Source organism: Chrysemys picta, chromosome 8, assembly GCF_011386835.1.
Source record: "Chrysemys picta bellii isolate R12L10 chromosome 8, ASM1138683v2, whole genome shotgun sequence".
NCBI classification, from domain to species: Eukaryota; Metazoa; Chordata; order Testudines; family Emydidae; genus Chrysemys; species Chrysemys picta.
This window is the reverse complement of record NC_088798.1, coordinates 47386130-47413730: the sequence shown is the minus strand read 5'-3', so window position 1 is coordinate 47413730 and position 27601 is coordinate 47386130. Positions and strand designations below refer to the sequence as shown.

Sequence of the window (27601 nt, the reverse complement as noted above, 5' to 3'; positions counted from 1 at the left end):
CCTAGTCCATTCCCTTCCCCCGCCCCCCCCCCCCCAGCCCGTGCTGAGGTAGGACTAAATATGCTTATATGAACTGAGGTCTTACTCCTATTCAAGAGCAGGAATAGTATATAAATGAATATTAAAAAAAAGTTGAAACCAATGAAAACATGGAGTTCAAGGGAGGCGGGCACACTGAGAGCTCCAGAGCTGTCATGAAGTCCCTTGAGCACATCCACTGAGATGTGCAGATTTTCAAGGCAGAACCCCATTATCCTTTAGGTCAGGGTGGGAAACAGAGAAATGTAACTACATTACTTACAGTAAAATATTACTGTATTAATTATTATTAATTATTACTTATTAGGTTTAATACCAGCCACCATATAAAATTTCCTTGGACTCTTTTGAAAATCATAGCCTCTGGTTTTTTTTATCATGTTGTTGTTTTCAAGATATATATATATACCGTATATATGCTGCTTGGAGAAACATCATTGCCTGCACTTTCTCAGCTGTTTCTCCAACCTGCATGGCAATGAGAAAAATTTCAAAGTCTTGGAAAGTGACAACACCCACCCACACCCACACCCCTACGCCTACTTGTAATGTCCTAACAATAAATCCTAAAGTGGAAAATGTACAACTATCTGAGACCAGGGATTCTAATAAACATACCTCCACTATTTAACTAACTTTTTCTTAAAGTATTAATTGTATTAAATCTCAGGGCCTTTTTCAAGAATGAGCAGATCAGGTTTTTAATGTGAGTAAGCAATATTATTACTTGCTATGTCAGGGTTAAACAGTTGAGACTGTTTCAGACCCATGTTTTCTTTGTCAAGTGACCCACCTTCTATTAGATCTGAATCTAGATATTGATTGGTCTGCTTAGGTGAATGACATAAAAAGTTTAATAAAAATATTCCTCCTTTCTGCCCCCCACTCTTAACCCAATCTGGAAAATTACGTTTACTCCTTGAGGAAGACCCAATGTACTTTGCTCCTACGTCTCCCCCATTTCCCTCAATGCCATCACTTTGATTTTTCTATGGATTTAGAATCCTTAGTATTCTGATTTAAAATTGTGTCATGTCCATCAAGAGCAATTTTCATATCTTTAACTTCCTACTTCTGTAATCAGTCTCCTGTGAATTTTTCAATTTCAATTGAGGTCACTGTGGCCTGGATCACATCCAATTTACTATGAATTTCTGCTGAATTCTTTTCATGTATTTGACATGGTTTGCTAAGCCACTCAGTTTTCACCTCCTGAATACATAAAATTAAATGCAGATAGACCTAGCTCATGGTTTGCAAAGACTTGCAGAGATTCAACCAAATGTTTTGGTGGCCCATCTTCTTCCTAGGCTATCAAAGGTCCTGGCTTTCTCAGAACAATAAAGTTATGAACACTTTTGCAAAAAACTAGACATAAAGAGTAGAGTCTGAATGCATAAGAGCCAAATGCCTCCTATTCCCTTATTTACCATGGAACAAGGCTTAGATTTTGTCATGGATATTTTTAGTAAAAGTCACGGACAGGTCACCGGCAATAAAGAAAAAATCACAGAAGCCTGTGACCAGTGCATGACTTTTATTAAAAATATCGATGACAAAATGGGGAGCTCAGCTGTGGGGTCCCCACACCATCCCCAGTGGCTAGGCAGCTGCGGGGGCCAGCTCAGAGCTCTGGGGGCCCCCACCATCTGTGGGGGCTCAGAGCTCTGGGGTACTCTCGCTGCCTCTGGTGGCTCAGTGCTCCAGAACACCCTCACCATCCGTGGCAGCTCAGAGCTCTGGGGTACCCCCAATGGGTGACAGGGGTACCTCACAGCTCCCGGCCACTGTGGGCAGTGGGGGACCCTGCACCTCCTGGCCACCGCAGACTGAAGTCATTGAGGTTGCTGGAAGCCATGGATTCCGTGACTTCCACGACTTCCCATGAAAAAAATTTAGCCTTAGCCATGAATAACACTTGAGTAGTCCCATTGTCTTTGATGGAACCACTTAGAGATTAAGGTGCCACTCATTGTCAGCAAGGTTATTTGAATCTGGCAGAAACTAACAGAATACATCATAAGGAAGAAAGATCTAGTGTCTTGGTTTGCCTATGCAAAATTCTTCTCAACTGTCTTTTTTCCAGAAAGGTTGTGGGTGCAAATTGAAATATATATAAGACTTAGTCATGTCCTCTCTTTACCAGGAATAGTCTATCATACTTTTCATACTCTTCTGTAAGCTCCATATGTAGGTTCAGTGTGTGATTATATTTTAAGTTAAAAGCACTTTGTTTATTTCCAAAAGAAGCCTGGGTGTAATATGTTCAATATTATTCAATCATGGTTGTTACAAAATTGCCAGCACAGAAGCAATTAAAATTATTTCTGTTAAACAACTCTGCCTTGTATTAAAGATATTAAAGCAAATAGCAAATCAATTTATCAAGGTTTAGACTCCTGGAGGGGGTGGTGAATCTAAATTATTGGAAAGGTTTCTCCTGCCATTTTAGGAACAAAATACAGGAGAGTTAGGCCTTTATCTTTTATCAAGATTTTCCCAAATGTAGAATTTCATCTTTCCTCTCATGGCCAGACTGATTTTCTGACCCAAGCAGATTTCACAACTCACCATGACATTCAGGTGCTAATAAAAGATAAGGAACAAGTAGGGACTGTCTACTATATTACTGAAAGCTTCAGGTTTATATCTGTAAGTAATGATACAAATGCTAAATGTGAATGATTTAGGAGCTATCTTCAGCAGAGAACCACATTTCCTCTCCCCTCGCATCGTTAGTTTGTTTAAAATATAGTGCCTGTATACCAGCAATGGGCAAGGCTGAAACAAAGTTTGGATGATGGAAAGCTAATGTAGGGTTGCCATCAGTCAGATTTTTTCAGCCAGACTTGTCCACTTTCCCAGTGTTTTCAGCATTTGGATAAAGATTATGCTTTCCGGTTCCTACTCATCTTAGCAACTCAGTGTCTTTCACTAGCTGGAAAGCTATTTAGGGAAGGGACCACCTTTGTGTATGTTTGTGTATGGTGCCTAGCATAGCGAGGCCCTGATTGGCAATACAAATCACAATCATGATGGCTTCAATGTGATGGGGCGGCTGCCTCTCACTGGTATATAAGGGGTTAAAGCAATCCTGGGGAAGCTGTGTGGGAGGCAGCCCATAAGGAAAAGGCTTTGTAGTGCCAGCCAATTAGGGGAAAGTTTATTGGAGAAGCCAATCAGGGCCAGGCTGGCCCATATAAGAGGGGGCTGCTGAGCAAAGCAGAGGCAGTCACTCCCTGGAGTTTGAGGGAGGAGGAGTGGTGTTTAGAGGGCTTGAGCACCATGGACAGAGCACTGCTGGGTAGGGTCAGCAGAGTATGAGAAAGCTCCAGGCTAATGGCTGCCAAACTGTGGCCCTGGTACCAGGGTCGGCTCTGGCTTTTTGGCCGCCCCAATCAAAAAAAAAGTCTGCCACTGAGATGAGTGGCTAGAACCTGGACTACAGATTGCCACTGAGGCAAGTGGTTGGACTGAGGAGTGTTGGTACCCCGGAAGGGGGGAAAGAACCTAGTGGGGCACAGCCAGAGGGCTATGTCCAGAAGAGGGTGATGCGGTCCAGGGAGCGATGTGGATCCTGGACACAGAGACAGGAGTGACGACAGGAGAGACACACCACCTGAGACGGGTGCACTGGTAACCCTGAGAGAATTCCTGGGACGGCCAGCAGGAGGCGCCACGGTGGTGAATCAAACTCCGTCAGTCTATTTTACGTCTATCTATCTTAGGTACTTATATAGCCCCAGCTATATTTATCCTCGTAACATGTCTGATTTTTATAGATGGGGGAACTTAGGTACAGATACCCCTAGTCTATGTCTACACTGCAATTAGACACCCGGGGCTGGCCTGTGTATGCTGACTCAGGCTTGTGAAACTCAGACTGCGATGCTGTTTAATTGTGGTGTAGCTGTTCAGGTTCAGGCTGGAGCCTGGGCTTTGGGACCCTCCCCATTCGTGGGGTCCCAGAGCTTGGGCTCCAGCCTGAGTTTGAATGTCAACACAACAATTTTATAGCCCCACATAATGTTCACAAATACACACATCTAGTCGATTCTTCTTCTGCCTGACATATGGAATCTCTGCAGGTGAGAGAATTTTTATTTTTTCTAACTTCCCAATGTATCACAAAATGTTAGGCTAACAAGTTACAGTGGTGTTGGTATATAATCTATCTGCTTAGTGTGACAAATCAGTAGAGGATGGGCAAACTCAGCCTCTGCTCTTGCAATGGATTCCATGTAGGTCAATCCCTGCACCCCACACAAACCCATTTAAGTCTCACTAGGGGTCTGGATGAGAACGGGGTCCACCCACATGTATACAGTCACAGGATCAGGGCCTAACTAATATAATTCAGACACAGGGCGGGGAGTCAACATATCTGGATTCTTACACTTTCTTTGCCACAGACTTCCTGTGTAACTTTGGGCAAATCACTTATTAACTATGTGCTTCAATTTCCCCTTATGTAATATAAGAAGAATAATCCTTTCTTGCCTCACAGTGTACTGTGAACCTTAACATAGTAGTGTTTGTGTGACACCAGTATACTATGGAGGTGAGAATTATAGAAATATCAACAGATACACACAAATTTGTTGCAATTAAAGTAGCATTGTATTATGATTTACCTTGCTCAAATTGAGTTATTCAGGTATACATTTTGTATAAGATTTTCAAAATTAACTAGTGATTTTGGCTGTCTTAAATTGTGAGTCTTGATTTAAGATGCCTTAAAGTTCCCTGACTTTTAGAAAATAAGAGTAACCACCCTCTGAAAATGAGGCTCCTTTTACAGTGTCTCAAGTTGGACACCCCAATCATAAATCACTTTTGAAAATCTTGGCTTTTACATATATAAAATTCCACATTGAAATAAAAATACTGCAGTATTAAATGCACTGACTGGAACTGAGCTTTAGTGCATTTTTCAGTGTGTTTGTTCGTGCATATCTCCAGTATTCTGACACTGCTATACATATCTTTTTCAACATGTGAAAACAATTACAACATTGATCTAATAGCACTTTGTCATGATACAAGCTGGTTAGTTTTTAAGTGTTATAAAAAATGCCTTCATCACAGAAGTGGTTTAGATTTTTTCAGTCTGCCTGTTCATCTCCCATAAAAGAGAATTTTAGCACAATACCATTATAACTGGTATACAGTAGTGTAACCAATAAACATAATAGAGATGGGGAATTCAATGTTTGTAAAGGAGTGAGTTGATTAAATAAAATCTGGTGATCTCTTTGTGAAGTGTGTAAGGGAATATGATTTAATTTTTCCCCCTGTTACATTGATTACAAAGAACTAAATAATTATGGTGCAATGAAGCTTAACGTTTACTGTAGCTTCATTTTTAAAAGCCACACTTTAAACTTAATGATTACACCTGTTCTCTCTGCAGTGAGAAAGCCAAGCTGTCTCTACCATAGCCATTAGTGAGTTAAGGAAAGCACTGTAGCCCAAGGAAGTAAAATAATTTAAATAGTGATTCAAGCTCTTTATATAACTTACTTTTACCTGGCAGGTCTCTGGCTGTGATCACCAAAGCCATGGAAAAGCCTAATAGCCTGGGAGGAGATGGCATACACATGGCATTAAAAGCTACAATGCTACATAGTGTTTTTAGCCCTCATTGAAATAATTTGTGTAGTTACACAGCAATGAATGCATTCTTTACTGATGATGAAGTGGTGCACCAGGGAGAAGCTTTGTCTTCTGCAGACCATATTAGAAGAGTTAATATTGGACATATTCCCCATATATTGGTCTGAAAAGATTAGGGTGGCAGACCACATACTAATGGTTTATTTAAGAATCATCTTTCCAATGATAAGAGGAGGTACAAAGCACTAGTAAAGTTTGGGGGAGAAAATACCAGCATATGACCTCTTCAACCCATGAAGAGGTAGAAATTATCCATGAAAAATTTAACAAGTTTGATCAGCAAGTGTTTCTGAGACAGACTTTTACCCTCTAGTGGCTTGCTCACAGATAGAATAAGGGCTCAGATTTTCATAAGCTTCTAATAGATTTAAGCACTCAGCTCCCATTGAAATTCACAAACTCCTTTAGGCTCCTTTGAACATCCCAGCCAAGGAACTTATGACTACTGTCACTTAAGGAAGATTTACTTGACTGTAGCTCAATGGGCAGAGTCGTAGGAAGGACCAGATTCCAGTCCTGGCTCCCTCGGTGTACTTCTGTGAATTGTCACGTAATTGTCTGTTGGCAGCCCATGGATTTGTTACATTTGAGGAGGACATGCAATGTTACAAATAATAACTTCATTTTTCCTGTACCATGAAGGACAGATTCCTTGTTTTTAAGAACAAACTATTTACACTGCAGACAGATTGGCACGAGCAAGAGCAGATGGAATATTAGCAGACTTCATACTAATGTTTTGCTGGGATTCTAGAAAAGGATTCTTAGTCCTCTGAAAAATTGCTTCTGATCAGGAAAAAAGGCACTTCCTATTGTATTCACGTAGATTTTCTGTCCTTCCTGTAGGAGACACTTAGGAATCCTGTGAGATTAACTGGAAAAAACTAGTATACCTAGGTGATGCAAAGTATAGGGATGAAATCTGACCCCAGTACATGTTATGATTTTTCCATATGTAAATAGCACCCATGCATACATACAGCCAGAATAACCAAGTGACTGCCTGATATCAAGCAAACAACAAAATAGAAAAGAACCACTCTATTAGGCCAGTTTAGTGCTGGTGAAACTCTGTTGAAAACAGCCGTTAGTATCATTCTTTCAGTTTGATTGCCTGGACAGGCAGGAACACAAATGTTCCAGCCTCAGTCAGCTTTTGTACAAAAAAAGTTAACCCTCCCTAAAATGTCCTTTGAGGCATGAACATTTCAAGAGTTAAGAGAAGGGGTTATTATTCTGTAATAATTATAATAATTATTCTCCTCAGTTATATAGTGGTTTCATCCATATATTTTGAAACATTTCATAAAGTTGGGTATATAGTATTATCCTTATTTTACAAATTGGGAGACTGATGCACAGAGAAGTTAAGTGGCAAGTCCATGGCAGAGCTAGAAAAAGGACCTAGGTGTTCAGCATTCCACTCCAGTGCCCTGTCCATTTAATCATGCTACTTTTCTACTTCCCCAGAAAAAAACTGTAAGGAAATTCTGAGGCCTGGTGTCCCATCGCAGACAGATATAGTCCTGTCTCCCTCCCAGTCACTCAGAACAGAGCATTTCTCCTCACTGCTAGCAGCCAAAGTGATTCAATCTATATGCTCTCCCTCAGGCTCTAGTTAGCTTCCTATCCCTGGCAGACAAGTTCAGTTCAGGACTTGCTCTGATCTCATTCCTTCAGCCAATTTTTATTTTTTTTTACAGGCTGCTTGTGTGTGTGTATGTGGGCACATGGATGTCTTGCGATTTTTATTTAGGCACAGAGGCTTTTTATTTTAGTCTTGCTGTTTTTCTCTCACTGTGGCCATGGAAGAAGGAGGAAATCAAAGACCCTGTGGTAGATCCTCAACTGCTGTAAACTGTATTAGCTACATTTGGTTTTAATGGAATTATGATAATTTACACCAGCTGAGCAGCTGGTTCCATACATCTTGGGGAGGGAGGGAGAGAGAGAGAACTGGGAATTACAGAAGTTGGGCGGTTCTTATCTAGAAAACTGGTAGTTTCTTAATGACTTAAAACTTTTTGCCGCAATGAATGTTCAATAAGGCCATTGTGTGCAATGTCACTGAATTCCCAAGCCCAATTTTATATTGCATTAAAATGTTCCAGAGAATTGTTAATTGGAAATCTTGATTTTATAAAATCATTTGGTTTTATGCTTAGTAGGAAAAAATACTTTTGTACTACTAGGTGCTCTGCTATTGGTAAAAGCCTCCTTTTGTTTTACTTCTCTCCTAATGTGCTGCAGGCAGCTTCTTTGCTGAATTGACCTATAGAAGCTCTTAGGTGGAAATGTTCAATTCAAACTCTCCTCTAAGTAGCAGCACAGACTCTTAGCTGAGATCTCATTATTCCTGTTAATTTGAGGTGTCGAGAGAAGGATTAATTGAGTCACTTATCATAAGATGCCCAACCCCTCCAAAACTTTGCCCAGGGGATAGAAAATTTGGTTAATTTTCTGAATTTATTTTATTTGTATGGCCTTCTGCCCTTATGAGTTCCTACCTAGACCAGAAGTAGAAGTGCAAAATTATTGCAGGAATGGCTGTTGTGAGATTTCTGGCCCAAACAGACCCGGAAAGTCCTGGAACTATAATGAGGTATTGTTGTGATATATGCCAGCAGTAATATACACTCAAGAATTTGAGATAGTTCTGAGAGTGTTTGAACATTTGGTTACTTATCTGAACTGAACATCTGAACCTCTTGAGTTCTACCATCACTGCAAGTTTTCTGAATGGGTTGAGGTGAATTAGCAGCTGTCCAGGTGGACCTCAAACATCTTACTAGAATCTCTAGTTTTGGCCAACAAAAGTCTCCAAAATTTACTTTAGCACCCATCATGGTCCCCTTTCATGTGAATTCTGTGAAGCTTCATCATGAACCAGACCAATTTAATTCAGTTATATACTCCAAAGTGGGATCTAGTCTGGATGCTTCCATTTTATTACCAAGCTGACCCATGTAATTTTCACTTTGCATGACAACTAATCGCTACAATTTTTCAATTTTTATGAACCATTCAGTTTTACAGAATGTTTTCCATTGTGGCAACTGGCTACTGTACAATGAAGTTAATTTCAATTATTAAAACCATTCTATTATTCTACCCACAAGGGCAATGAGAAATGGTTTCAATATATACAACATACTGATGATTTTATTTAATAGCTGTTCATTATAGCAAAAATATTGTTTGTTCCTTGATACTTAAAACTATTTGTCAACCAGAAAGTTGCAGTTCATGTAGTCTTCAATGTAAAATGTAGGATTTAAAATAGTTTCTCAGCCATTGTAGGCATCTATTTCAGTTAGTTCAATATGTTCATTTAGTTACAAACAATAGTCATGTTACCTGTAATCTAACTTAATTTTGCCTATGGCTTGACTATACACTCTGAGCTACTATTGCGTAGTGTGAGACTACCAGGATAACTTGGTGCCTGTTATTTCTTTAGATATGTTTGGAAAGGTTTAGCCTATCCATCCACCAAGTTCCATCTGTACTTCAGGCTATAGTCAATCACAGAGCTGCTTTTTTTAGCACACACTGATGTACATTCAGCTTGACTTTTAGTGTCAGTGGACTAAACTAGAAAGCAACATTTATCATTAAGGGGTCTATCCATTAAAAGGTATCTGCAACCTTTTGTGTTTTTTGAGGTCATGAACACTTTGGAAGACTGTGGATATTTTTTCTGTCTATTCAGAAGAAAAGTCAGTCTGCAGCATAAGACCAAACACAAGTTTTAATAAACTCAGGTACTTGAGCATTGCAGAGCAGCTCATGGAAGGCGAGGCTGTATAAATGAGCTCTTTGCTTTTCATAGTCCCTTATTCTGGGGCTGGAACTGATCTTTCTCTTTATGATTACTTCAGCCCCAAATATAGAAAGATTTTACCCTCTTGCTAGAAGAGAAGCTCAGTTGCCACTTGTTTTAGGGGGTGGGAAATTGGAGAAAACGTGCATCTCTGGCCTAATTGGTCCTTTCTTTTTTCTTGGGTCACAAACACAGCTATCAGCCAGTGAGACCTCACCTTCTTCAGGATGCATGTTTCCATTAAATAGATCATTCAATTGACTGTCAGTTAACTAGAGAATAACCCATTCCTAAATAAAACTGTTCAGGAACTGAAATTTTGCATTTTGAGGGAAATTCCGCCATTCTAGAATTTTTTCATTCCAAAAAGGAACAAAACCAAAAATCTTCTGCAAAATAAAATCACATTTTGTTGTTTTTTGATCGTTCATTAAGAAGTCATTTTAAAACAACCAATTGACATGTTTCATTCCAAAAATGTCAAGGCAGGATATTTTGACTGTTTTGAAATGCTTCACTTCAAATTTTTCTAAACAAAAAAAAATCATTGAAATTGACTCTTCCCCCAAGAAGCCTTTCACTTTCAATCATTCATCATTGTCCAATGGAAAAACATTCAGTTGGAAAAAAAATTGACTAGCGTTATTCCTAACATTGGGTTACTGGGTGACATGCTCAGCATACTCATTGACATAATTCACTTCCATAGCCATTGTGCATGTTTGTGACTGGGCTACTACTAATGGGAAAGTACCTCCTCAGAACTGGGAGCACCACCTTTTATAACCTAGCTAAGGGGTCTGAGACTCCTCCATTTGTCCAGCATCCATAGAGACCGACTGTACCTAAACTGGAAGATGGTTAGGTTTCTAACTTGTAATTCTAAAATCTTAAGTGTCCATTTTGCAGCTGACTTCAACACAGCCTTTACATTTTCATTAGGGTTACCATACGTCCGTTTTTTCCCGGACATGTCCGGCTTTTCAGCAATCAAACCCCCGTCCGGGGGGAATTGCCGAAAAGCCAAACATGTCCGGGAAAATGCCGGCCGGGCACTTCCTCTCCCGCGGTGGCTCTGCTACGCTCCTCCCCTCTCTGACTTTCAGAGCCGAGCTGCCCAAGCCAGCGCTACCGGCTTCGGGCAGCCCCCCCTGCCTCTGGACCCCGAGCCGCCGGCCCGGCACTTCCCTTCCCGGGCTCCAGCTGAGCTGCTCCGCTCCTCCCCTCTCAGACTTTAAGAGCAGAGCTGCCGGCTTCGGGCAGCCCCCCCTGCCTCCGGACCCCGAGCCGCCGGCCAGGCACTTCTCCTATCCGGTTCCAGCTGCTCTGCTCCGGCGGCTCGGGGTCCAGAGGCAGGGGGTCTGCCCGAAGCCGGTAGCGCTGGTTCGGGCAGCTCGGCTCTTAAAGTCTGAGAGGGGAGGAGCAGAGCAGCTCAGCTGGAGCCAGGTAGGAGAAGTGCCTGGCCGGCGGCTGGGGTCCGGAGGCAGGGGGGGCTGCCCGAAGCCAGTAGCGCTGGCTCGGGCAGCTTGGCTCTTAAGGGCAGTTAGGAGCAGGGGTCCCAGGAGGGGGCAGTCAGGGGACAGGGAGCAGAGGGGTTTAGATGGGTCAGGAGTTCTGGGGGGGGCTGTCAGGGGGTGGAGGTGTGGATAAGGGTTGGGGCAGTCAGGGGACAGGTAGGGGGTAGGGTGCTAGGGGGCCAGTTAGGATGTGGGGAAGGTCTCAGGAGGGGGCAGTCAGGGGACAAGGAGCAGGAAGGCTTAGGTAGGGGGTGGAGTCCTGGGGGGCAGTTAGGGGCAGGGGTCTCAGGAGGGGGCAATCACGGGGACAAGGAGTGGGGGGGGGGAGGGTTGGGGGTTCTGAGGGGGTGGGAAGTGGGAGGGAGTGGAAGGGGCAGGGGCGGGGTAGGGCGGGGCTCCTCCCATCCTCTTTTTTGATTGTTGAAATATGGTAACCCTACATTTTCATGAGCATCTATTTGCTTATGTCACAGGTTGTGTGCCCAGACTTGCAGAGGTGCAGACATAGTTAAAGTGCAATTGATATTGCAAGATGAGCAAACCACCTCTGCCAAAGCCACATAAGGTGCATCTACAGTGCGCGTCACTGGCAGTGTCTCTGGAGTGTGTGTAGCTATATGCAATAGTGAAAAACAGTCTGTGTCCACACCGCGGTGGGTAGCTCACGCACTGGTGGAAGTTTCCTGCAGGGGCACCTCCTGGCTGCTGGAGTCTTTCCTTGCTGCAGAGAGCTGCTGGAACCTTTCCAACTGCAGGGAAAGGCTCTGGCAGTGGAGAACCACTGGAACCATTCCCTACTGCCAAAGTCTTTCTCTGCGGCAGGGAAAGGCTCCAGCAGCAGGTCCTTACACTGCTTGGGCATCTAGAGAGCCATGTAGGGTACGTATCCTAAAGGTTCAGGCATGTCTTTACTTCTCTAAGTGGTGCCTCACGGTCTACATTGCTATTTATATCCATGCTATGGGGACATGCAGCGTATGTACTTTACACACTGCAGTAAGGAGTGCACAGTGCAGACATACCCAGAGACAAGATAGTGTAGCTAAGACTGCCTAAAAATTATGTCAGTAGGTATGCTGAGCATAGTCCACATGTCACCCAGTAACCCAATATTAGGAATAAAGCTATGGTAGGTACACCTCGACTGAATTCGAGGGTGCTTTTGAAGTGTACTGACAAAAGCTTATCTGAGGTGCTGACCTCAAGAAGAACAAACAGGTGTTAAAGAAAGTGACAGTCTAGTAAATGCTTAGTTTGCTCAAGCACAGAGAAACAGAACTGCACATATTTTTCAATATGTTTCAGAGTTAAATGTAGCCCTTCCTTATAATCTTTTATTTTGAAGCCAGAGCTGAGAAGCAGACTGCTTCTGACATGGCCAGCCATTACCTCATATTCTAGCCTTATTTTTAAAAAATGCTTACATGTTTCTTTCCATTAAAGAAGTGAATGAAAGTAATCAACACTGAGTTTCAAAGACAGTCCTTTCTGTGTCTGCTCAATCTTTTCAAGCACCACTTCTTCCCTAATGCTTTGTTTATAATAAAAATAGCTCTGATGGAAATTGGATTCTGACAATAGCCTGTGTTCTGACTGCAAGGGTGGAATCACACTGCCCCTCTGTAGCTGAAGAAGATACCACTGTGCAGAGCAAGGCAGGGTTTCTGGAGCCTACTCTAGATTTACTGACCTCCATATGACTCAAGATTCTAGCTCTGTGGGCATTCCTTCCACATAAAGGGCCTTGTGGGAGAGCATTGGGGATGTGGCTTGCCCATCCACTGCTAGAAGGACTTTCAGGACTGTACAAACTCTTTGACCGCTATATCATTTTCGTCACATAACATATTAATTTGAAAACCACTTCAAAAAGTAGCATTTAGCTGTAAATTTTTAAACGCAATTTAAAATTATAAAACATCTGATCTGGTGCTCTCTGGGCTCTAAACATTCATGTGACTTGCAGATGCTGCCACTTCAGCAAGTTAAATACATCTGGTTGAATATTATATCATTCAATAAATAATTTTATCTAGTATTTGAACAGCTCTATTGTGGGGCTGCTTTCAACACACAGCTTTGCTGCTGCTGTTCTCTTTTTCCCCCCTTCAATCCACCCCCCCCCCCCCCGTTCCGAGCCCTTGATTCACTGTTGTGTCCTGCCCTCCCCATATGTTTTGGGTAAGCAGCCCAATTCCCAAAGCACAACCCCAGACACAGCACAAGACTCCAGCACTAATGTGTGCCTGCTGCTTCCAGGCCCTTTGATATTGATAGGCTTGATGGCAGCAGTTGACAATGGTGCCACACAGGAGCTAAACCAATATTTAGGGGATACAAACCTGTGGCAGGAGGAGTGGAGATGTATTAGCTCTGGATTCTCTACCCAAGACTGAGGTAACATGTTGGCACAAACAGTCTCATTCTCAATATTTTAGAGATGAGACTCGGGAAAGGAGGCCAAGAAAAGGAAATAGGGTTAATAATGGCTAAAAGTGGCCATTCCATTGCGACATAGGACAGATCTCCACGTACAGTCTAGAAAGGGAAACACTTGAGATTTTCATCTTGGCAGCTCCCACACTCCTACTTCCAGGTTTCTTTGTCACAGGAATAAATGAATTATTTTTTTTCATTCAGGAAAAGAATATATTCCCCTGTTGTGACGAGACAATGAATGGTTTCAAGAATTCAATCACTACCGTTTTCACAGCCTGCCTAAACGAGATCCGCCTTCTTCTTCAGTATAGCATCCAGCTGCTGCATTGTAAGCTGTGTTGGCAACATTTCTGATATGAGGGTGAGTTCCGTGATTTGGGGGCATTTTTGAAGACTGCTCCCAATCATGAAAACAGTTGCAGGGCTGTTCAGAAATGTGAAAGAGCTGCCTGCAGTTTATCTGCTGGCCACCAAAGGCTGCTATTCCATTTACTGTGTATCAGCTGCTGCTGCAATTTCTGTGCACTGCCATTCATTGCCTGCAGAGTGGGACTGAGATGTTGTAGCCAAGGAAAGTGGAGAAATTGAGCAATGCCAATTCCACCTCCAAGCCAGGCACAAATAGTGGCCTTACTGTTTCCCCTCTTTATAATAAAATTAGGGGGCAGACCTGCCCAGGATTCAGAAAGGCGATGAACCATTTGTGTGTTTGCAATGTTGTTATAGCTGTGTCGGTCCCAGGATATTAGAGAGACAAGGTGTGTGAGGTAATATCTTTTATTGGATCAACTTCTGTTGGTGAGAAAGACACGCTTTGAAGCTACACAGAATTCTTCTTCAGGTTATTTGTGTGTATGAACTTTGTGTTAGTTTCAAGTTGAATTTTCAGTAAATGTGCACACATGCAAATGGAGGTCAAGGGCCTTTTCTGCTACGAATTTTTAAAAAAGTAGGAGTCCGATTCATATTTCCATTTGGATGATTAGCAAGAGGGATAGGAGAATATCTATCCTTCCCATATGTAGTTGAGTTAGCTGGCTATAATCAAAGTTTATTTTATTATCTAAACTATGTTCTATTGAAACTTCATGGATAACAAGTGCATTATGCTGACATCATGGGGCCGTTAGCTGCATTTTCACTGTGATATGATGTACAAACCCAACATTGGTCAGCAGAGGGTTAATGAGCTACTCTGGGCTCAGTCAATGCCATCCTACCACATCTGCAATAGCTGTCAGGCTTGATTGGAGGGATTAAAAGGACAGAGATCAGATCCATTGGGAGATGGCTGGGAGTGAGAGTAGATCTCCAGAGCTTACTCTGTGAGAGAACGTCTAGCTGGGGTGTGCCAGAGCCTCCCTGTGGGAAGGTAGGCTTGACTCAGGATTTTTGCTTTGTTTAGTTTTGTATTTGCTACAGTAGCCTAATTGATGGATGGGTAGATTGATTATTGATTAATCTCTTAGACTACAGTTGTCGATAACCATTCAGTCTCCTGAATGCCTACAGCATGAGGAAGGTAATTACTAGTATCATTAGAATGAGAGACCCGAGGAGTACAAGAGAAACAATTGCAATTTATCACAAGTCCCTATATTAACAAATCCACTCAGCAGATAAACAACCTCAAAAACACTGAAATACAACAGCAGAGAGAGAGTACAAAGTGTTCAGCCCTCACATCTCCCACTGGGGCACCCCAGACTATCAATTATTATCTTCCTCATCATGATCCTTATTTTTATCATCATCCTCTATGTATGTCATCCTGGCATCTCCCCAGGCATGCAGGCTGGGAAACATCTTTTATAATGTGTTACTCTAATGCCCACTAGGGTTCATACATATTTATGAAATTCCTTATCAATACTTCCACACCTCACTAAATTTGAGGTGCCCCATTTTTCAGAGGCTAACTTACTAGTTCCTCTTATAGTCATTAACATTTACATCCCAAAGTAACAATTTGTTGTTAGCATTTTGGTGACACCCCATGTCTTCAAAAATCCTCCAAATATTTTAACTGTCTTTAACTGATATGTTGTAAAATATGTATGCTGATGTTCCTAAACATCAGCAGTTAATATATCTATTAATGTAACTATTTGATTTTGTGACATGGGGTCACTTATCAGTTAGCTACTTATATCAGCCTATCTTTAGGCCTGAGTCCTTGTTTGGCTTGTCTGTGGGTCTTGTGATTAGGGTTGCCAATTTTAGTTGGATGTATTCCTGAAGGTTTCATCACATGACATAATCTTTAATTCCTGGAAACTCCAGGACAATCCTGGAGCATTGACAACTCTACTTGTGAGAGAGCATTAATCAAAGTAGCTCTCTATCTTGAATATATGTGAAGTATCTTATTAATGGCTACACTACTAGTCACTTGCCTGTTCTTGCTGAGTAAGATTGCTACAAGTGGTGTTTTATCTGAGGGGGGTGATGGCCAATTAAAGCTCTTTTGCACTGGAGATGCAGGAGTGGTTTGCGACAAGTGTATAATAATACCAAATAGCTTCTGCTTAGTAGAGCACAATTAATTATAGTGTCAATCAAAGACAGTACTCATACCAGCTGAGGTAAAAGAGGTGTTCTATGTGTTTTGCTATGTCCAGGCTCTCCCCATCTTCCATAGATTACTAAATAGCTCATATGTCCTGGGCCTGATCCAAAGCCCACTGAAGCCAATTAGTCTGTCCATTGATTTTAATGAGCTCTGGATCAGGTCCTCACTGAGCATTAAAATCAGGGGACTAAACACTGATTACTGGCACCCATATCAATTTTTGGAAAGGAAAGGTGGGATTTTCAGGCACCTGAGGGAGTCAAACAGCTCCCATGCACCTAATCCCTTAGGCTCCTTTGAAAATCCCAGCTGAAATGAATAACTGTATGTGAGCCTTAATGAAATACTTGATTGATTACCTCATTATGGTTCTCTCCATTAAACTCCCAGTTCATGGAGGGCAGATCTATAGTATAACCAAATAAAGCCTGGGCTCTTTTTCATTTCTGTCTTCCAAGACCATGTCACATCCAAATAATTAGCTCAGCTGTGTAAGTGAACAACACCTTGAATGAACACACAGTCATAAAAAGGGCTTCAGTTCTGGTGCCTTCTGATTATCTGGAGTCATCCTTTTTTTCAAGGTAAAATATTGCATTTTAAGCCCTAAGTTACCTTCTGAGCCCACGGAGCATATGATTGTTAGGGGAGCCTATGACAAATGAATATGTGAACTGTAGTAGGTAAAGATGGCAGATATAAAATTCAGGTTTATAAAAATCAAATTTGTCATTGTAGAAATGCTTCCTTTTTATTGAAAGTCAGCTGAGATTCCCTCCAGCAGAAGTGACAGTTTTGGTCTATCTGTGCTTGTTGCAAGATTAGTTTCTATTTTGCCCAATGGACAGACACCTCATTGAGTGTCTTCCAACAACTGGGCCAATAAGCAATAAAACAGATTGCAAGAGAAGGAAAGATCCAGTGTTTCTCTTGAATTCCTTATTGTAAGCTGAAAAAGAATTCTGCTGGGAGAAGTCAGTCAGGTCATTTGACATGAATTAAAGTCAAAAGAAAACAAATGAATAGACTCAGGCCTTGTCTACACTACGAGAGTAGTTCGATTTTACTTGCATCGAATTTTTGTAATCGATATTGCAAAGTCGAACGTGTGTGTCCACACTAAGGACAGTAATTCGACTTTGTGCGTCCACACTAACGGTGATAGCGTCGACATTCGAAGCGGTGCACTGTGGTCAGCTATCCCACAGTTCCCGCAGTCCCCTCTGCCCATTGGAATTCTGGGTGTAGCCGGCAATGCCTTCTGGGTAACAAAATGAGTCGAGGGTGCTTTTGGGAAACTGTCGTCATCCGTCCATCACTCCCGCCCTCCCTCCCTGAAAGCGCCGGCGGGAAAACAGTTCGCGCGCTTTTCCAGTCATTGACAGCGCGGACGCCACTGTACTCCGAGCATGGAGCCCGCTGCGACCATCGCTGCAGTTGTGGCCGCTCTCAACGTCTCGCAGCTTATCATAAAGGTTTCCCTGAGGCAGATGCAGAAAAGTCAGGCAAGGAGGCTACGGCACCGCGGTGATGTCCTGAAGTCTGAGAGTAGCACAGACCTGTCAGAAAGCAGGCGACCCAGCGCCGAGGACATCACAGTGGCAATGGGTCATGTTGATGCCGTGGAACGGCGATTCTGGGCACGGGAAACAAGCACTGAGTGGTGGGACCGCATAGTACTGCAGGTCTGGGATGAATCCCAGTGGCTGCGAAACTTTCGCATGCGGAAGGGAACTTTCCTGGAACTTTGTGAGTTGCTGTCCCCTGCCCTGAAGCGCAGTGACACCCGGTTGCGAGCTGCACTGAGTGTACAGAAGCGAGTGGCCATAGCCCTGTGGAAGCTTGCAACGCCAGACAGCTACCGGTCAGTCGCGAACCAGTTTGGGGTGGGCAAATCTACCGTGGGGGTTGTTGTGATGCAAGTAGCGAAGGCAATCGTTGATGTACTGCTGCCAAAGGTAGTGACCCTGGGAAACGTGGAGGCGATCATAGATGGCTTCGCAGCGATGGGATTCCCAAACTGCGGTGGGGCCATAGATGGAACTCACATCCCTATCCTGGCACCGGACCACCAGGCCACCCAGTACATTAACCGAAAGGGATACTTTTCCATGGTGCTGCAAGCACTGGTGGACCACAGGGGACGTTTTACCAACATCTACGTGGGATGGCCGGGCAAGGTTCATGACGCTCGTGTTTTCAGGAACTCTGGTCTGTTTAGACGGCTGCAACAAGGTATTTACTTCCCGGACCACAAAATAACTGTTGGGGATGTGGAGATGCCTATAGTCATCCTCGGGGACCCAGCCTACCCGCTAATGCCCTGGCTCATGAAGCCCTATACTGGCGCCCTGGACACTGAAAAAGAACTCTTCAACTACCGGCTGAGCAAGTGCAGAATGGTGGTGGAGTGTGCTTTTGGCCGTCTCAAGGGGAGATGGAGAAGCTTACTGACTCGCTGTGATCTCAGCGAAACCAATATCCCCATTGTTATAGCAGCTTGCTGTGTGCTCCACAATCTCTGTGAGAGCAAGGGGGAGACCTTTATGGCGGGGTGGGAGGTTGAGGAAAATAGCCTGGCTGGTGATTACTCACAGCCAGACAGCCGGGCGATTAGAAGAGACCAGCGGGAAGCGCTGTGCATCCGGGAGGCTTTGAAAGCAAAGTTCCTGAGTGAGCAGGGTAACCTGTGATTTTATAGTTTGTGTACTGAGAAGCTAAACCTGCCCCCGTTTCTTTACCCAGGTAATGTTGACTATCCTATCCAGTTACATACCCCCTTCACCCCCCCTCCAACACACGTGTCGAAATAAAAATAGTTCTACTTTGTTAAAGCACACCGTTTTCTTTAATACTGTTTTAGCGGGAATTTTTTAAAACTGGGACGCAGACTGTGGTGCGGGGCGGGTCTAGTGTTGTGATGCGAATGCAGCTTCTAAACTCAAGGATTGACAGGCTCCGCTGCGGTGGGATGCTTGTTTCAACGGAGCCTGTCACCCCTCCTGATCGGGACTGTGTGTATGGGAGGTCTATTTGACTTTGTGGCAGGGGGAGGACGGTTACAGATCCCATGCTGTGTGGCTCTGTGATCCTGTCTAAGGACCGGCGCTTAAGATCTGTAACTGCCCTCCCCCGCCACAAAGTCACAGAGCAACCCACCCCCCCCAACATTACATCAAAACAACCTCCCAGACTAACCGGGGCAACTAGTCACTGCATCACTGCACTGTGTATGTGCCCTGCTGCTGTGCCTGCCCCCGACTATGTACCCTGCCAAAGGAGACTGTCCTGTCCAATTTCCAACCCCCTTTCCCCTCCTCCTCCAAAAGAACATGATTGAAACAGTAGTTAACAGAAACGAATTTTTTATTATCAACTACACATGGCATTGGGAGGTGAAACTTGGACGTGGGCTTGTGTCAGGCGGGAAGGAAAGAACTTTTCAAATTTTGGGAAATGAGAGCCTTCTGCTACTAGAGCTCTCTGCAGGGGTGGAGTGAGAGTTAGCAGGGACTCTGCCGCCTCTCCTTCTTTGCACTTTGGGTGAGGTGGGTATGGGACTTGGTGGCGGGGGAGGGCGGTTAGAGATGGACTGCAGCGGGGCTCTGTCCTCCTGCCTCCGTTCCTGCAGAACATCCACAAGGCGCCGGAGTGTGTCCGTTTGCTCCCTCAGTAGTCCAAGCAGCGTTAGAGTCGCCTGCTGGTCTTCCTGCCGCCACCTCTCCTCCCGATCCATGTTGGCTTGGTGCATTCGGGTCAAGTTCTCCCGCCACTGGGTCTGCTGTGCTGCCTGGGCTTGGGAAGAGGCCATAAGCTCAGAGAACATGTCCTCCCGTGTCCTCTTCTTCCTACGCCTAATCCGCGCTAGCCTCTGGGAGTGTGATTCCAGGCTAGGTTGTGAGACAGTCGCAGACGGGGCTGTGGAAATGGGAAAAAGGGAGTGAATTCCTCTGAAAGATAAATGTAGTTGTGAACAAAGAACATAGTCTTTCTCTGTGAACAAGACCATGCACAGCACCTTTCACATGCGCACTCAGCACAAGGTCGAATTCTCGGCCTTCGCATTCTGTGCCTGGGGTCTTGAACAGCACATTTGAGAAGCGAGGCAGCACAACGGAATTTCTGTTGCAGGCAGACATGGTAAGCCGTACACTTGTGGCAGTTTAAAACTTTTATATTACCACTGGCCTCATTTCACATTTAAATCAATGTCAGTCCCTGCTGCCAGCAATCCGGCAAGCGGGAACTCTGCCCCTGTCCCACCCCCTCGCGGCTGTCCCCGGGAACGATCCCTTTCGGCTGCCCCTCTCCCGCCTCCACCGCGTGGCTGCAAACCAGCGGTGACAGTTCTGTAAAGGAACGGGAAAGCAGTCCCAACACTAACATTCCCCTACCTAATTAAAAGCAGGTCACCATGGCCGACATCACCCTGATGAGGATCTCCGAGAGCGACAAAGAGAGAATGCTCCGGGAAAGCCTCCAAAGACCAGGGCCGTATGCCGCCCTGCTGTGCAGAGCAATGATCCCCGAGTACCTGATAATCTCGTGGCGCGGCAACGTGTCGTACTTCGGAGGACCCAATAAGGCCGCTCTCCCCAAGAACCTCATGCAACGGCTTTCAAGTTACCTCCAGGAGAGCTTCATCGAGATGTCCCAGGAGGATTACTGCTCTATCCCCGCACATATAGACCGCATTTTACTGTAGCTGCAGTAGCAGGGAATACACAGTAGAGCGGCTTGTGCAGGACAATCACTGAAAACCGGACATTGCTAGATTTCTTTTCAAAACTTGCACTGCCCCTTACTAAACCGTTAAGCGCCTAGGGCACACTAATCATGAACAACCCATTCTTTTAATTGTTAATATTCCTGTTTTGTTAAAAATAAATGTTTAGATGTTTACAACACTTACTGGCTGATCCTTCACCAGATTCTGTGTCCGGGGTAATGGCTGGGGACGCTTCGTAGGGGATCTCTGTAAGGGTGATGAAGAGATCCTGGCTGTCGGGGAAATCAGCGTTGTGAGAGCTGCCAACTGCCTCGCCCTCCTCATCTCCTTCCTCATCTTCCCCGTCCCCTAACATGTCTGAGGAACCGGCCGTGGACAGTATCCCATCCTCAGAGTCCACGGTCACTGGTGGGGTAGTGGTGGCGGCAGCACCGAGGATGGAATGCAGTGCCTCGTAGAAACGGGATGTCTGGGGATGGGATCCGGAGCGTCCGTTTGCCTCTTTGGTCTTCTGGTAGCCTTGTCTCAGCTCCTTGATTTTCACGCGGCACTGCGTTGCATCCCGGCTGTATCCTCTCTCTGCCATGTCTTTAGAGATCTTCTCGTAGATCTTTGCATTCCTTCTTTTGGATCGCAGCTCGGAAAGCACGGACTCATCGCCCCACACAGCGATGAGATCCAAGACTTCACGATCAGTCCATGCTGGGGCTCTCTTTCTATTCACAGACTGCATGGCCATCACTGCTGGAGAGCTCTGCATCGTTGCCAGTGCTGCTGTGCTCGCCACGATGTCCAGACAGGAAATGAGATTCAAACTGGCCAGACAGGAAAAGGAATTCAAATTCAAATTTTCCCGGGGCTTTTCCTGTGTGGCTGGTCAGAGCATCCGAGCTCGCACTGCTGTCCAGAGCGTCAACAGAGTGGTGCACTGTGGGATAGCTCCCGGAGCTATTAGCGTCGATTTCCATCCACACCTAGCCTAATTCGACATGGCCATGTCGAATTTAGCGCTACTCCCCTCGTCGGGGAGGAGTACAGAAGTCGAATTAAAGAGACCTCTATGTCGAACTAAATAGCATCGCAGTGTGGACGGGTGCAGGGTTAATTCGATTTAACGGCGCTAACTTCGACATAAACGCCTAGTGTAGACCAGGCCTCAGATACTACTTACTTTAGCTAGAAAAATGGTTTTCAGCGGGTTGAAAATAGCACAGATAGGTACTGCTTTCATTTTTTGAGATCTTGGTTCAAATTCTCTTAACTTAATAGAGAATATAGTGTTCATAAAGTGCCATAGAAATGAAAGTTCTTTACAAAGCAGTTATAACACAGAGTAGTCCCTCACATTGTCTTATCCATGTTCTCTGACCATGACTTTAAAAGGAAACTGTTTATTCAAAAACTGTCTTTTGCAGAAACTGATAACATGGGGGTGTCAACTGTGATGGTAATTTTTGTGATGTGAAGACTCAAACTGGACAGATATTAAAAATTCATTTCACACAGGTCAATGAAATGCATCAGATGGCAATGATGACTTTCCATTACTACTAACTTGGACTGGATTAAACTTTATTGCCTAGGGATTTAAACTTTTTATTTTTGTTGGTTTTTGCTCCAATTTAGATTGAAGCCAAATTTAAAAATTCCCAAATCTTTTGCAAAACAGAACTTCTGTCTTCAGCACCATGCCCGTATCTGTGATAGAGCACATCATTGATAGACTACAGTAAATTACATGGAAGGAAGGGAGCTGCATCTGCCATATGGGTCATAGTAGCTTGGTGTTGTGGGGGCTTAGACAGATTATGAGGTAGATGCAATATGGTTTTATGTGACCATAGTTAAAACAAACACACAATCACTAAAAATGGTAGTATTTGTTGTAAGGTGCATACAGCACCAGTAACGCAGGCGGGAACATATGCCCAAATTGGAGCTCTTGATAAAAGACTTGTAAAAATAACACTCAAAACAAAGGCAATTAGCCTAATTGTTTAGTGTAATAGTAGCTAAATATTTGTGTTCATCTTAATGTTGTATTTATCTTTCTGATAATGTCTGTAAAATGCTTAATAGCTTTTTGTTAATTTTTAGGTATTTTATTTTAAGGGTTAAGCTCAAAGAAAGAGAGATAAAGAATGAAACCACCTAAAAACTTAGAGGAACTTAGACCCTTTAACTCCAGAGAGACAGTGAAAAAATTTATGGAAGATCAGACACACTGAAATGAGGGAACTGCAAGACTTTCTCTCAAATTGCAGACAGCTAAGGTCGCAGTATAGTGAGATAGCTCAATATGAGCAGTGAAAAGTATGAGCATCAGGGTTGCTGTTCTAGCACCTAAAAGAGTGATGCCCCAAGAAGAATAAAAAAGGATGTTTCTGGCTCTCTCGGGTGACACACTTGACCAGACCTTAAAAGGAAGCAAGGTGAGACAACATGTCTGACCATTTGTTGTGGTTTTCTCTCTGGCAACAAAAAGGGCTTTCAAACAGAGAATAGAGCGGCTTTCCTGACACACCTGCACCAAAGGAATCTGCTAGCATGAAGCTTTAATTCAGCTAGGCCCTAGAGAAGAATTACACTAGAGACTAATATTGAAGTTGCAGTAGCCTTCTCTTGTCTGTCAAAACCTTACTGAAGTCAATAGAAAGACTCACATTGATTTCAGTGGGCTGTGCATCTGGCCCTGATCCTATCAGTGCAACTTGCCTGGAAAAATAAAAGATTTTTAGTTAGTTACAAAACAGTTTCCATTATAACTTCCATTTTCACACAATTACAGTATTTTAGTTTGGTATAGTTGGTGCGTCAGCCTTGCTTCTGGTCCAGTCAAACACAGGGTCTCATTTTATTTTTTTTTCTCAGGCCATTTGAGCATGTGGGAGTTATACTGGGAGTTTACAGCATTAGTATTTGCTATTGGCAATAGAAGTTGCAGGTGATCGGAACCTTGATATTCTGGACACTTTTGGTGCCCCAAAATATTTGTCCAATGGGACTTTACAAAGTAACAAAAGGAGTCCGTGTCAGAGCCAGGGCCGGTAGCAGCGCAGGAAGCAGGTGCTTGGGGGGGGCCAATGGAAAAGGGCGGCAAGTCCAGGTCTTCATGGCAATTCGGCAGCGGGTCCCTCAGTCCCTCTTGGAGGGATGATCCGGCCGCTGAATTACCACCGAAGAATGAAGTGGCGAAGTGCCACCGATCGCAGTTTCCCTCCCCTCCCTCTCCCCCCCCCCCCTTCGCCGCTTGGGGCGGCAAAAAAGCTGGAGCTGGCCCTGGTCAGAGTTGGCATTAGCCCCTTCTTCTCAGTCCCTTGTTTAGTCCACTAAATTTTGCTGCTGCTCATACCACTAAGCTATCCTCCTGCGGCTAGAACTCATGCTGGCTGCTCAGCACAGGTGCTGGCTGTGCTGAAGACAGCTGGCTGGTAAGTTTGCAGAGGTGCTAGAGTCATCTAGAGTATTCTACCCTCGCACAGCCAAGACCAAACCAGAGACCCTCCCCAAAATCAAAGGGTCTATGGCAATTGGTAGTTCCTGACCCCACTCCCTAGTCTAAGGTCTTTTTGAGGAGATTATAAATAATCTGTGGTCTTTTCCTAAATATCACAGGACAGGCTTTCAACTGTGTTAGGATTTCCCTCCAAGACCTTTTCCACTTGTCTTATCCAGAACACCTTTTACAGTTCTGGGAGAACACTTCATCCAGTTCTCTTGGATAAAAACAAAACAAAAACAAAACTCAGTTCAACTCCAGATTTCATCACTCAGGTATCCTTTATTTCACATACAGCAAAGCTACACTGAGTTCATCAGACTCAAGCATAGAGGGTGGGTATAGCACATAACACATATCCCAAGTTACACAGAAAACCTCTTCTTTTATATACACTTACACATGACATTGCATCACACATTTTGGGAGTGGCTTAGTTACTCTGCAGGAAAAAATCCTTATGCAGCGTGTTCTGTCCATACATTGTCCACACTAGTCTTTACCTCATCTTTACATTCCTAACTTATCTTACCCATTGTCAGGAAATGGTTCCCTGGGCTTTCTCCCTCTTATCTTAGCTGGCTCAGACATTCTGTCTTTTTAGCCTACTGACCTATTACTTATCTTATTTAGCACAAATGTTCTGTTTTCAGCCTGATGAACTGTTTACTCCCAGTTCTAGCCTCCAAAAAATAAGGCCTCCCTTCATGTGTTAATTACACATGTCAGGCCAGGCCTTAGCTACAAACCCTAACAATCAGTTCAGGAGGTTGAAACAGAGGAGGTTGAAAACCTTCTGCCAAAACTGCTTTTCATTGGGAAACAGTGTCTCCATCCCTATTCTATAAACTATGCAGAGTAATGTATTCTGTATTGCAGATTTACCACAAAGATTACTTATGGAGCACACAGCCCTTTGATTATATTGTCTAGCTAGGTAGACTTTTTGGAGTCAGCTACACTGTTGGGTGGAGGGGATAAATGGGGCAGAACTAATCTTCCCTTAAAACAGAAGCTGTTTAGCCTGTACCACCATATACTCCTCCCACTGCGCTGAAATATTGTCAGAATCTCTAACCTGCATCACTTTAACTGTAGAAAGAATTGTTCTGTCTAGAATGATACAGGCACAGGAGGCTCAGTGCCTCAGTACTGAACACCTGCTGCAAGATCACTGAGTGGAAGAGGAAGAGTGAGTACTCAGTGACATTTAAAAGTACCATATGATTTCTCATATTTGCACCTCCATGTTAGCTCTATTACCTCCCACTCTCAATCTTTCTGCTTCTGATATCCCTTATCCCTAACTTTAAAAGTGAACTGAAAAGGAAAAAAAATACAGCAAGGAAAGCTTCAGTCTCCTGTGCCTGGTATGAACTGGAGGTGAGGCCACTACAAACTTGATAGACCCAAGTTACATTGGCATAAAGACACTTCAGATAATATATTGCTCATGTGCGTGCATACTTGGCTGTTTGAGTCGTGCTGCATGTACTCAGCAGGCATGCTTGTGTGGATGCAAAGTGCAGGGCACAAGGGGTAAATATCCGAGTGTACCATGCTGTAGCGAAGCAAAGACTCACCGGCACAGTGCCTCCTGCTGGTTGCCCTGGGAATTAGCTCTGTTTCAGCTTGGAATACCCTCTGCTGGCCGGCGGCTCACCTGCCTCAGGCCCCCGTGTCCCTCCTGTACCCCAGTGCCCTTTACCTTGGGGTTCTGCTCCAGCAGTACCCCCTCGCTCTGGGTCTCCCCTCACAGGGGAACCCCCAACCCTTTAAACCTACCTTGCCTCAGTGGCTATTGCCAGTCATCATCTAGCCCCCGCTCACTGGGGCAGACTGCAGTCTATCCTGGCCACTCATCATTGGCAAGGGGGGTAGGACCTGTTGCCTTTGCCTATCCCCGGGCTATCCCTCTGCAGCCCCAGTACCTTTCGTAGGCCTTTTCCAAGGCCTGCAGCCTGGGGTTTTACCAGGCTGGAGCTCCCCAGCTCCTTTGTCCTTCCCCAGAACTGCTCCACCTCAGGTACTTTGCTCCCAGGCAGCTAGCCCTTCCCACTCCAGGGCTAGCATGAGAGTTCCCCAGCTCCTGGGCCCTGATTGGCCAAACCTGTGGTCAGCTATTCACTCAACTGCTTTCACTCCTTTTCCCAGCCATAGGCCTCTCCAGGGCTGCTTTTAACCCTTGTTTACTGGAGTGGGGCAGCTGCCCCACTACACATGCACAATGCCTTTGGGGGGATTTTTACAATGAGTATGCCGACGAGTCCCACAGAAGGACTGGGAATAAGAAGTCGATTTCCCATCATACAACTTTCTCTGTCCCTTAATGCTATCTCTGTCTCATATTTTTTGTGCCTTTTTTTCTAATCCCACAAATCTGTGCAGCACTTGTCACTGGCTGCCATCTCTGACAGAAGCATGGAGCCTACACAGCGCAGCATTGTTGTAATGAATATTGCAAACACATCCTCCAGTATTTGCAGTCACAGGAAGTACCACAACAGTGTGGAACATAGCTATTTCTTTGAGGATGGATTGGTAAGGGACATAGTGAAAAACAATTCAAGGTTGTTGGTGGCTTTCACTGAGCAGCTGCAATGGTGGAGTGACACTTCTGGGCCTGAGAAATGAGCGCTGACTGGTGGGATTGCATTATAATGCAAGTCTGCGATGAGGAGCAGGGACTGCAGAACTTTTGCATGTGAAAGGGCATGTTACGGGATCTGTGTACCAAGCTTGAGCCAGTCCTCCAGCCCCTGGGCACCAGAATGAGAGCTACATTGACAGGTGAGAAATGAGTGGTGATTGCAATGTGAAAGCTTGCAATGCCACATTGCTACCAGTCAGTGGGAAATCATTTTGGAGCTGGAAAATCCACAATGGGAAGCCACTGTCAGGGCCATTAATTATATCACACTATAGAGGACAGTGACTCTAGGCAATGTGCAGGACATCATGGATGGTTTTGCATCTATGGCATTCCTGAACTGAGGTGAAGAGAGAGATGGCATGCATATCCCTATTTCGGTCCCAGCCCACCCTACCACAGAGTATATCAACAGAAAGGGCTACTTTTCTATGGCTATGCAAATGTTGGTGGATCACCAGGGATTCTTCAGTGATATCAGTGTGGGATGGTCAGGGAAGATTCGGGATGCTCACATCTTTAAGAACAGACTACTCGGGAAGCTGCAAGCAGGGACATTTTTTCCGAATTGGCAGATTATCACTGGCAATATTGAAATGCCAATAGTAATCTTGGGGGATCTAGCCTACTCCTTCTCCTCTGGCTCATGAAGCCACA

At 44.4% G+C, this 27601-nt stretch overlaps 1 protein-coding gene and 1 long non-coding RNA gene across 4 annotated transcripts in view; one reads left to right on the top strand and one right to left on the bottom strand.

Annotated features, from left to right (window-relative positions):
- The window catches only part of LOC122172189 (uncharacterized), a 140157-nt gene that overhangs the window by 48799 nt on the left and 63757 nt on the right, over positions 1 to 27601 (top strand). For 2 of the 3 annotated variants that reach the window (XR_006172258.2, XR_006172257.2), the window contains one exon: positions 13696 to 13855. This is a non-coding gene — a long non-coding RNA (uncharacterized LOC122172189). Of the gene's footprint in view, positions 1 to 13695; positions 13856 to 16468; positions 16651 to 27601 lie in introns of those variants that run through there. The other variant, XR_256775.5, reaches the window with a different exon arrangement.
- On the bottom strand, positions 19418 to 21955 carry LOC135973052 (uncharacterized). The gene is made up of 2 exons (XM_065554434.1): positions 20979 to 21955; positions 19418 to 19984 (listed from the first exon to the last, which is right to left on the bottom strand). The coding sequence occupies exons 1-2, from the start codon at positions 21553 to 21555 to the stop codon at positions 19509 to 19511; spliced, it is 1053 nt and encodes a 350-aa protein (XP_065410506.1). The 5' UTR covers positions 21556 to 21955; the 3' UTR covers positions 19418 to 19508.